The 11376-nt window shown below is 38.2% G+C and overlaps 1 protein-coding gene across 1 annotated transcript; it reads right to left on the minus strand.

The window, feature by feature from the left end:
• Positions 1 to 2339: 2339 nt before the first annotated feature.
• On the minus strand, positions 2340 to 10182 carry ppp6c (protein phosphatase 6, catalytic subunit). Its single transcript, XM_005751949.1, has 7 exons — positions 10014 to 10182; positions 8802 to 8897; positions 7048 to 7113; positions 6356 to 6497; positions 6162 to 6241; positions 3781 to 3990; positions 2340 to 2589 (listed from the first exon to the last, which is right to left on the minus strand). The coding sequence occupies exons 1-7, from the start codon at positions 10086 to 10088 to the stop codon at positions 2341 to 2343; spliced, it is 918 nt and encodes a 305-aa protein (XP_005752006.1). The 5' UTR covers positions 10089 to 10182; the 3' UTR covers position 2340.
• Between the last annotated feature and the right edge of the window lie 1194 nt (positions 10183 to 11376).

Raw genomic sequence — 11376 nt, forward strand, 5'->3', positions numbered from 1 at the left:
TTCCGGGTCAACTATTTCAAAATAAGAGCTTCACATCGTTACAGTTTTTAATAGCCAAAATTTCAACCAGTAGTAGTACGATCCTATGATTCCTTAATGCCATTTTAGATAATGGTTACAAAATACTGGTGGCTCAAAGGTGGAGTGTTTCAATATTAACATTCAATTCAGGCTTAGGTGGCTGGCTTCAGGGTCACCTGATCCAGCCCTTGCTGTAAGCTTTATCAAAAAGGAAAGTTTGAAGTTATAGAATCGTAAAAAGGAGTGGGGTTGTCTGTGTATTGAATCCAAACTGGGAGCTGTTTCCACAGAGGAGGGCCCTGAAAGCTGAAGGTTTTGCCTCTCATTCAACCTTTACATATCCAACAAACCACAAATAAACTAGGGTGTCGTGGGGTGTGGTTTGTGGCTCTGTTCAGGGGAGGGGTGGAGCAGAGGATTCAGGGTGTGGTGACAGGGGAGGCTGGTTGGTGCCTAAAAGGCCCCGGGAAATGAATTTTCCAGGCGACTCATTACAACCCAATGGCCGGTCACATGGGATATGATAAAACTCTGGAGCAGATAATGGCCTGATTTTATTGGCCGGTCATCCTAGCGGATGTGCGCCAATGGTGCGCACTCTGCCTGGAGTTTCAGCTGGTTAACCAGCCAGCCATTCCAAAAGTGCCTTTGCACTCACTGACATTAATAGAGGTCCCTTTTAAGTGCATAGGTATGGTCCTCACTGGGCCATTTCACTGGAATGCATGGGAATAAGGCTTTGTACTAGTTGTGGTCGATTACGGTATCTCGAAGCAGTGCTGCTATGCACCATTTCTGCAATAAGTGTGGGGCAGGCGGTGTTTCAGATCCTCAAATAGATACTGAATGACCAGGGCACACCATTCTGTAAATCTGTTCGGACCAGTATGTACCACCCTCAGACTGATGGAGCAGCTGAATAACACTTTAAAGTTCATGATTTGTAAGTTTAGTCACGAGGATGAAGGCAATTGAGCTCGCTGGTTAGCACATCTGTTGTTTGCGGGAGGCCTCCACGGGTTTTCTCCCTTTGAGTCGCTGTTCCGCAGAAAGCCGCAGGGGGTTTTGGACCTAGTTAACAAAAATTTGAGGAAGGTCCAAGCCTAGCAAAAAATTGAAATTTAAACACATTTAAACTTAAAAAAAAAAAGAATAAAAGAAGAAGAAGTTAATCACATTGATTTTACATTCTCTCCAAGTGTCATAATGTAAAGCCAAAAAAGATTTTAAAAAATAAAAAAATAAACTGAGCTTGTTTTAGGAGTAAACCCACACCAAATTAATACCTGTAGAAGAAACAGAAACAAGCACTGGTGCTCTGGATGTTTGATCTGTTGTCAGATAGCTTCTGTCATTTGAAACCTCTCCCTTTTACCTACATTTAGCCTCAGTAAATTTGAGTTTGGCAATCCTGGGCCAAAATTACATCATTAGTAAGGTTCAAATGACAACTACTTGCAAATATCAAGGAAGAATGTTTTATTGAAATTAAAACAACAAAAAACAAAAACAGGAAAACAATGTTAAAGAGGCCTATGCTCTCCTAGAATTACAGCTACTTTTCACCTATTTATTTTTCCACAATTAAAGATTCTGCTTATAAAATGCCATAATTCATCACACTGCAGAGATGGATGGGAAATTTTAAAAAGAAAGATACCTGTGGGAACTTGCCATTTAAAGAAAAGAAAGAAAGAAAAATCCATGTGCAGTAGCAAGACACTTTTTGAACTGAATAAATAAAAAAGGAAAACTAAACTGAAGCTAAAGTATGAAATCAGCAGTTAAGGCAAAACGCTGAGAATCGCTCAGGAGCTTTTTACACAGTGAATCAAAGGAAACAGTATTTATCACGTCACTTATATGCATCTATTGTTGGCACGCGCTACTATAAATATCTGTCAATTACTTTCCTTGGGAGGAATATATAAGATCAAAAATTGTAATTATTTAAAATATGAAGACATTTAACAGTATGAGTCTGGCATTGGGTGTATAAAAAGATATTTTTCCTACTTTTATGGCAGAATGTGGGTGTGGTGCAAACAGACTGTAGCTTAAAGAAACTCTTTGTTACTCAAAACACTCTTAACTTGTGTTAATTTCCTAAAACATGTTGTGAGTTTACAAAAAAGGAAGGAAGCACGGCATGGATCTGATGGCTGACCCAACAGGTGCTCTTCAGCTGCACAGAGAGAAGTGCAAAAAACAAAATCCAGGAAGTCTTATAAGATTTCCTGCATGTAATCTTTTGCTGAATAATATTTGAGGGATGAGAAGTCCAGAGGGTAGAGCTAAGAGAAAACTTCCGCTTTATCATTAGAGGAAGTAAGGGGTGGTTGTTCGAGGAGGTATCACACGTTCAGAGTCGGGAACGGCTCGAAACAGCTTGGGCTCTCGTCTGTTGACGTCCTTGAAGACCATGATGGAGGCAATGTTCCCACAGCGGTAGCAGTAGTTGGGCGCTGACCACACGGTCACCAGTTTCTCATCAAACATGAACTTGTAGCCTTCGTGAACCAGCTGGTGTGCACGGCAGATGAGCTTCAAGTTGTTGATATGAACAAACTAAAACACAACAGATTAGAGAAGTAAGTAAAAGGAGGTTGACACGCTTTCCAATGACATCCAACACGGATGGTTCAACATACCTAGGGCTGCTCAATTAATCGAATTTTAATCACGATTACGATCTGGGCTTTCAACAATCATTAAAAATGTCCGAGCCGATTATTAGCCCCTCCCTCATTTATCCGCGACACCTTAAAGGCCGGTCCGTGAAAATATTGTCGGGCATAAACCGGTCCGTGGCGCAAAAAAGGTTGGAGACCGCTGATTAAGAGGACCCGAGGGAAGCTCGGAAAGCTAAGCAGAAGTTATTTGGAGAGGAGAGTGACTGCTGTTGGTTGAAAAGAGTTAAAAAAAAAAAAAAACTTCAGTGGTGTTGCACACTATTTTATATTATTTTTTTAAAGTCATTGTTAACCCTTTAAAGCCGGTCAGAGCAGCACGCTCCGTTTTGCGTAACTATTTTTAAATCCCTGTAGAACCTGAACCGTGTAAGCTAGCGCAATAATTTGTTTTGCATATGAAACCGGAGGAGTTGTACTTACATCTTATGCCATCAGCTTGTCCTCGGTCACGGTTTCCTTCCACATAAAGCTGTGCAAAAATTGCATAAAAAGCGCTTGCAGGAACAAAAACATAATATTCCAGAAACACGCTTTGCCGTTTCTATCAGCTGTTCGTAACACTTCCCACAGTGAAATGATGCACCTGCTGTTTTCTTTGCAAATTTGCATCATAGGATTGTTTTTTGTTTTTCCTGCAGTATATAAAAATTGCTGTATCTCCAAAATAAAACTATGAAGACACTTAAAATAAATTTCCTGTGGTGGGAAACTATTTTTTGCAACTTTATTGTATTTAAAGTTTTGAGGGATCAACCTCTTAAACTTCTCCAAGTAGAAATATATGTAAACAAAACAAAAGCGATTTTCAATTTTTTTTGTAGTTTATTGCACTTTTTTGCAATATTTGTAATTACTATGGACTTAATGCATACATATTATTAAAATATGGGCTATAACAGTTGTATTGATGTAGCAACTTGAAAAAAATAATATAAGCTCTGGTGGACTTGGTTCTATAGTAGGTCTTAAAGGGTTAAATAAATATCGTCAAATAATCGTGATCTCAATTTCAGTGAAAATAATCGTGATTATCATTTTTGCCATAATCGAGCAGCCCTAAACATACCTCATTGGTAACCTTGGAGCCAAAAAGCCAGCCAGCACCTCGTGGACTGATAGCCCAGGTGTCCACATCCTCTGGATCTGACCACACAAGATCACAAAAAGCCCCCTTGTGAGGAATCTCCTGGTTGCGTTCGATGGTTCGGATCTGGTCCAAAGTCTTGATGTCCGGTGAGAGACCACCATGGACACACAGGATCTGCTCATCTATCAACTGGGATTAGGGTTTAAAACATACTATTATGAACAAATCAATGAATAAACCCAAGTCAATAGACATCTCTATTAGCAACACTTCAAAGTTGCCATCTGCTTGTCTCTGTTCTACTCTTTCACAAACTGGAAAATCCTGACAGCAGAACAACTTTCAGGAAAGTTTGAAGTGCAGTACATTCAGCTGCTAAAGAGTGCTCATGAGATCTGGTAGCAGAACTGAAGAGGGCAGTGTCACAGTGTTTTCACACCTTCTGTTTAAATCAAAGTCTGGTTTGTTTTCCTCCTTGGCCAGATTCATTTGTGCAGATGTGAATCGCCAAACAAGCATAATGAGACCATTTGGAGGAAGTGGTCTCAGAGCAGTTCTGAATCAACTCCAGAACGGTTTGTTTATGGAGTGAACATGATCTGACCTCAATCTAGGACTGCAGCTATCAATTATTTTTGAAATCAAGGAAGCTATTGATTATTCCATTGATCAATCATGTAATATGCTAAGAAATACTTTCTTCTTATAATAAGCAATAAATATCCCAAAAAGAGAAAAAAAACCCCAAGGCTTTCAGAATGAACTGCTCACTGGTTTTTGAGAAGATTTTAGAAACTGCAATGTTTTAAAACTTAACTGCATACAACAAATTTAAACTCAACTCTTCGATTGCATGTATGTGGCATATTAAAATTCTTTTAAAAGAAACATTTTCCTAAATACAAAAATACATAAATAATCCCAATACAGTCAAAAGACATATATTCAATCTAAACTAAGGCATAACAAATTATCTTTACTATGTCTTCTTTCTGGCTTCCTAACATTAATAGGAGGCAAAAAGAGTTCTGAAACGAGGCAGTTCTGGTGTCCGCTCATGTTTGAGTTCAGTGTGCAAGTAAACTTGGTATCAGACTAAGTTAACAGTTCATCTGCATATTTTAATATAAATTCAGGAGGCTAATTGGTTAAACGTCTCCATTGTTTAACACATTGGCAGGCTACACAGCCGTGTGTTAAACAATGCATTGAAGCAAAGAATGTGGGTCGAAGATTTTTTATAATCAAATTATTTGAATAACTCAATGGATCGTTGACCGACTACCAAGTGTGCATTGTAGCCATGTACGCTTTATATTACAGATTGTGGAAAGGTACTATAGATGCAAAAATGATCTGTATGAGCTAGCAACTAGCTGTGAACGTAAATTCTCCGACGGTCCCACAAACACCACCTTCTTCCTGTATTTGCTCACTCCCCAGACACACCTGGCCAATAAGTGGACTAAATATTCTCACATGGTTTCTAGCGGCTCATTCTGGTTTCCTTTGAGTTCACTTGGATTTTTCTCAAACCAAATCATAGGGAAAAGCTACAAGTTTATTAACTCATAAATTGATTGGGACCAGAATAAACCATCTATTGATGTGAAAACACCCTTACTCTACAAAAATGTCTGCCACACTTTACTGTTCTTACTCTTCTCTAAAAGCAAGAACACATCCAAAATCATGAGCGAGCTGAAGCCTTGGATGCATAATTTCTTGAAATCTATCTTCCTGCTGTTGAAACAGACTAGCTTGCGATGACGGTCATGGTTATGATTCTGGCTGTGTTATGACCACTTTCAATGGGTTTAGCACTGATTGCATCTAGCGTTTATGTATGGAGTGAGTTGTTTTCTGGCGTTCTATAGTTTTGTGTTGGTAATACACCTGCTACAGAAGATTATATGGATACTTATATATCCATAAGATCATTAAAAGAAAGAAGTAACCTCAGAGTACTTTTTAATTGAATTCCTGGAGAATTATTGCCTTGATCCTTGTTGTGCTCTGTCTGTGATGATGAATGCCGTAATAAATATTTAATGCAAAGCTAACTGCCTGCTGGATAAAGGCACCTTTTAATATTAAAACCCCCCAAATTTAAGAAAATGTAATGTAAACCAGTGTGCTCTTTGTTTTGTTGTGATGCTAAAGACCCAATGTTTTAAATTGCAGCTTATTATGATAATGTATTAAATGAAGTAACAAGCAGCCATTTACATAAAGATAACATACAGGGGGTGAATAGCTACTTAAGATGTCTTTATGGATGCACTGGTTCCAATTACGCTGCATTTAAAAAGGAACAATAGTTAAATGTCATGTAACCGGAGAGAAGGAATCAGACTTACAGCTGCCACAGTCAGCATATCAAACACTTTCGTGCAATACCGCCAGGCATTTGCATTTCCATACTTTGTCTGACACTCATCTAAAACAAACAACAGACAAACAGAAAATGTAAACCATTGTTAATAATGAATTTTGAACTTAGTAAACACACAAAAAAATGTATTTCCATAAATACATGAAGTGAAGTACATACCATAAAATCCATACACTTGAGTTATCTGTCTGCTCTCATGGTTCCCTCGAAGGAGTGTGATACGATCTGGCCACTTGGCTTTTAAAGCTAGCAGGTGTGTAAAAGTCTCCAAGCTATAATATCCTCTGTCTACAAAATCTCCCTGGGAAGAAGAACAAGAAGACATTATTAAAGACTCAGACACTAAAAAGGTTCTGGAAAAGGTGGATATTTGTATGAGAACAGAACACCTGCTTTTTATTTTAACTAGTTGCATTAAACTTGCAAATGCATACTGGTTAAAGCAACATGTAACTAGGGATGTTCCTGGTGACCAATTTCTTAGTCGACTAAACGAAGAAACAATATAAACTAACCCACTAGTCTAAAAGTAAGACACGCTCAGATATTAAGTTAAATTTGAGAACCGTTTAATGGGAAATTTCAAAAACTAATAACAAAGGCATCTGAAACTATTAATCACATTCTTCAATAATGAGTCCTGCCACTTAAATGTGCGGCACCTCACATCATGTATTATCAACATTACACGTTATTCAAAAATTCTCAATGATAGGTTTTCATGGGCTGATTCAGCTGCTGAGAGGCATTACATTTTATGTAATGGTATTACAACATGCCTAACAGCCTTCATCATTCAGATTTATTTAAATGTGCTGCAGCTCAGGCAAAAGTAAAGGGAGCTTACTTACCATGAAAATGTAATTTGTGTCTGGTACTTGGCCTCCAGTTCTGAAGAGCTCGCATAGATCATAAAACTAGAGAGGAACATTAAGAAGAACTCATCAATCAAAATATTTAAATTAGAACTAGCACACGTACCAATAAACCTTGAAACCAAAATGAACTAAACTGGGGTACAAAAAACCCCCTTTCCACTAGTAACCACTTGATTCAACTTGGTTTTTAGGGTTTCCCAACAGGTACCAGAACTGGTAAAAGTACCTGGTACCAGCTACTTTTTATAGTACCGACTCAGCCGGGGTTCCAATGAGCCGAGTCGAGCCTGACGTCAATTGACTGCATGCCATCACTGGATAAATCAAGAGTGACTCCTTCACAAGAATCAAACCCGGAATTTTTGAAACCAGGCAACGAGGGAAATGGCTACACACAAACTAACACCGTGGTCCAATGACAAGGTGCAGATGTTTACTAATGGCTTAGCAGCGAGTATATTATTGTCTTGATGTTCTCAGTTGTTATGTGCCATAATGACCTCACCCACATTAATTGCAATTAAAAATAGACCGGAGCAGAGTAGAGCAGAGTCAAGTTGAGCAGAGCCAAGTAGGTGCTAGTGAAAAAAAGAATCCTAACTTAACTTATTTCCAAATTATATTCGTATTATAAATGCTTTTTATGACTGCAATAACATATTGCCACCGATCCTATATTGGGGTGGCTGTAGCTTTAGAGGTAGAGTGGGTCATTTACTGATTGGGAGGTTGCCGTTTCAATCCCTAGCTGCTCCAGTCTGCATGCCAAATATCCTTCAACAAGATACTAACCCCAAGTTGCTATCTGATGCCTCCATCGGTCTGAATGTGTGTGAATGTTAGATGGAAAGCGCTTAAAGCATAGAAAAAAGTGCTTGTGTGAATGAGCGTGTTATATAAAGCGCCCTGAGTGCTCTGGGAGAGTAGAAAAGCTCTACATAAGAATCACTCCATTTACCATCTAAATGGAGTGATTCCATTTAGATGGTAAATGGTACGCTTTTCTTGTTAGTGGTTTCTTTCTCTCTCTTTTTTGCTACAAGTTGACTCGTGGCACAGGGTACACCACTGCTCATGATGGAATGAGACCTGTTATCCCGGAGGAGCTACAGAGTAGACAATGGTGCTGCAGAGCTGGAGCTAAACAAAGAGCTGAGGTGGAAGAGTGGGATATGAAATGTCCATTCCAGCTATTATATGGGGAATGTGAGGTCCTTGGATAATAAGATGGACAAGCTTGTAGTGGTGATTCAGACCCAAAGCGAATACTGATTGGCTTCCCAAACTTGCAAAAACAGTTGAACAAATTTGTCCACCTGAAAAAAAAAGTGGTGAAGTCTTGGACAACTTCACATCAACAGCATGCTGAACTGAAGCTGCAGACAAGAAGGGGCTAAGTAAAAGCTGTTTCCTAAAACAGAAGTTCTTCGGGATGTGCAGCAAATATTACAGATGCTCAATCAGTCTGTTGTGGTTTTATTGCCATTTTAAAACTCAATTTGCTTTGATGATGATTAAATATTTTACTGGTCAATAATAATAATAATAATAACAATAATAATAATAACAACAATAATAATATTCACTTCTGTAATCAAAAGTATTTTCAAAATATGGGATAAATAAAGCATTTTTTTCTTCTTCTGTATTTTGCCCATGGCGAAAATTGTGCATCACCCTGGGAGAAAATTATAGAAGAAGAAAAAACAAAAATCACACAGACCTACCTGACCATGAATGTCTCCACAAACTGTAACCGGAGTAGCGACTGGCTGAACATTTGATTCTTCAAGCAGCAAATCACAAACATAATCACATAATCTCTACAGGAGGAAAAACACAACACTGTTAGTGGACACAGGCACTTGGAAACACACAGCATGAAAGGCAGCGTGTGTATCACACAGCCCATTAAATTCTATTCTTACAGATGGACTGTAAAATGGGAAATGGGTTGAGATTTACATTCTGTGCTGCATCTTGTGCAACAATACTTTTACATGCAGACTGAAGGATCTTCCACTATCTCCCGAACCACAGCACTAGAAACGCTAGAACTCTTTAAAGGCGATTTCTAGGCATGATCTGTGACAAGGTAGGCACTCAGCTGAGTGCTATGTTTCTGCAGTCATGTGACTTTCACATTTCATATTTCTGTGGTAATCTTGTAAGTAGTTTAACTGCTAGTTACAGTTAATTAAACTAGCTGTAGTCCAGATTTCTCCCTATGTCAGATCGGGCACTAATAGGAGCCATCTATTTCCAAGTATGAAGTAATTAATGTCCTACTGAATATTAACTCGTTTTTTAAGTGAAACATTTTCACAGCAGTGTGACTAAAGGACTCAAATGGGACGTAAAGAATACAGTTAGGAACTACTTTGATCTCAGTTCATTCTGAGACATTTACAAAGTCAAAATGACTCCTTTTTCAGAAAGTTTCATTTTTCTTTGCAACGCACTCAGAGTCTGTCTGATATTTAGCTCTGATCGCCGTTTCAAGCAAAGCCTCAGAGCAGAGGGATGAATAAACGTATAGATGTTGTCTTCCTTATGCTATTTACACCCCCAGTGCACATTTCATCGGAATATTTCGGCTACCATGATATCTTTCCACAGTTAAACCTATATCTTATATTTAAAGTTAATACGGCTTATGGTAACGGCAGACACTGACACAGCAGTGGTTCCCATTACAATGTTTTAAGTGGCACCTTCCTCACTATTCACACCGACGTGTTTAACAGAGTCAACATGCGTTATAATTCTGTGAGATTCATTTTTAAAAGCTGAAACAAACAACAGAGTATTACTTGAGCGTGAAACCCAGTTAAAACTACCGGCCACATTTGTTGAACAAACCTCGTCTAGTCGCACCATGACCTTTTACGAATACTAACAGAGCTTATCTGAAGTTAAATCCAGAAACTTCGACTCACCTTTAGATCATTTTCAGGCAGATATTTGCACTGTCTCGCTATTTCTACGTACTTATCGAGGTCTAAAGGCGCCATTACCGAAACGCTAAAAGCAGCTAAACTGCAGCTAGCTTCCTTTTCTTCTTCCTGTTCGCTCGCCGCTCCTTCATTTTCAACTTCAATTTCCTGCATCAAATCAGCCTACCACATCCTGCCCACAGTTTCAAAATAAAACTATTTACCAATGACACAGAGGCTAGTAATGAACAGCAACTAAATTAAACTTAGAAATGTCAAGAAAGAAAATATATAATCTACCATAAGTGCTTATTTAAGTAAATTTCCGGCTGATAATAGCGAATGTTATAATACCTTTATGTCGAACGTCGCATTGAAAGGAAATGAACTGAAGCCAACTTGACTCTCGTCAATGGGCTTTATTGTGCAACTAAACCAAACATCGCCCCCTGTTGGTACGAGCACTGTGTCATCCACTTGTTTACATACAGTATTATGGAAGCCACACATTGCGTGGGGCAACGAAAGCAGTCACGTTACATAACAAACTTTACTAACATTAAATAAATAATAACTTGACCCAAAAAAATAAATCAATGACTTTATTTAAAATGTTTTATCTCCTGCCTATGACCTCTCCAAACACTTGCTGGTGTCCTTCTTCTTCAAACATCAGCGGCGCTACACATCAGTAAAGGCCCCTGCAGAAGTCATTAAAGTGTCTCATAACGCTGTGCACTGCCATCACTCAGAACATCCTGTGCAATATCACAAAGGAATGTGAAATGGATGTCCGTGTGTCTCTTGTAATTCATAATCGTCGGTATTTTGTCTGTATTTGCATTTATATTTTCTATTTTTAATTTATATATAATATAAAAGCACTTGCTTGATTTTTTTAAACGTGCCTTAAATGTATTCAACTCAGGGAAATGCTTGACATTTTGCTGTACACCTGTAACATTACAACTAAAGGTATTCTATTCTATAGCTAAAAATAAAGGTTGATATTTCATGTTAATCACATTCACACTTGGAGCCACGTGAAATCATTAAAATGTGTGCTGGGCTTCTGGAAGACTCTTTTAGCCTGAATACATCAGAGGAGAAAACACAAAGATAACGAGTCAACATTACACTTATAAACTAATAAACTGTAACCTTCTTACACACAATTGTAAAATCCTTAGGTTGCACAAAACAAAACATGGAAATTTTCCTGTTTAGAATTTTCCAAATTGAGTGTTCAGAAGTGATTTTACATAAAATGTGTATTTCACTTAGCTTTGTAGATTGTAAAGGTTACATTTATTAAGATATTAAATTTACTTTTAAAAAGTAAAAAAAGGTTTGTTTATGTAGCACA

This window comes from Pundamilia nyererei, unplaced genomic scaffold (genome assembly GCF_000239375.1).
Source record: "Pundamilia nyererei isolate P.nyererei 1_Seehausen unplaced genomic scaffold, PunNye1.0 scaffold00335, whole genome shotgun sequence".
Lineage (NCBI taxonomy): Eukaryota > Metazoa > Chordata > Actinopteri > Cichliformes > Cichlidae > Pundamilia > Pundamilia nyererei.

Bases quoted from the DNA above. Each gene is read 5' to 3' on its own strand.
- ppp6c (XM_005751949.1), bottom strand. From the start codon at position 10,088: ATGGCGCCTTTAGACCTCGATAAGTACGTAGAAATAGCGAGACAGTGC. The intron at 8,898-10,013 runs GTGAGTCGAAGT...TTCCTCCTGTAG, and splicing joins TGCCTGAAAATGATCTAAAG to AGATTATGTGATTATGTTTG. The intron at 2,590-3,780 runs GTATGTTTAGGG...GTTGTGTTTTAG, and splicing joins GCTCCAAGGTTACCAATGAG to TTTGTTCATATCAACAACTT.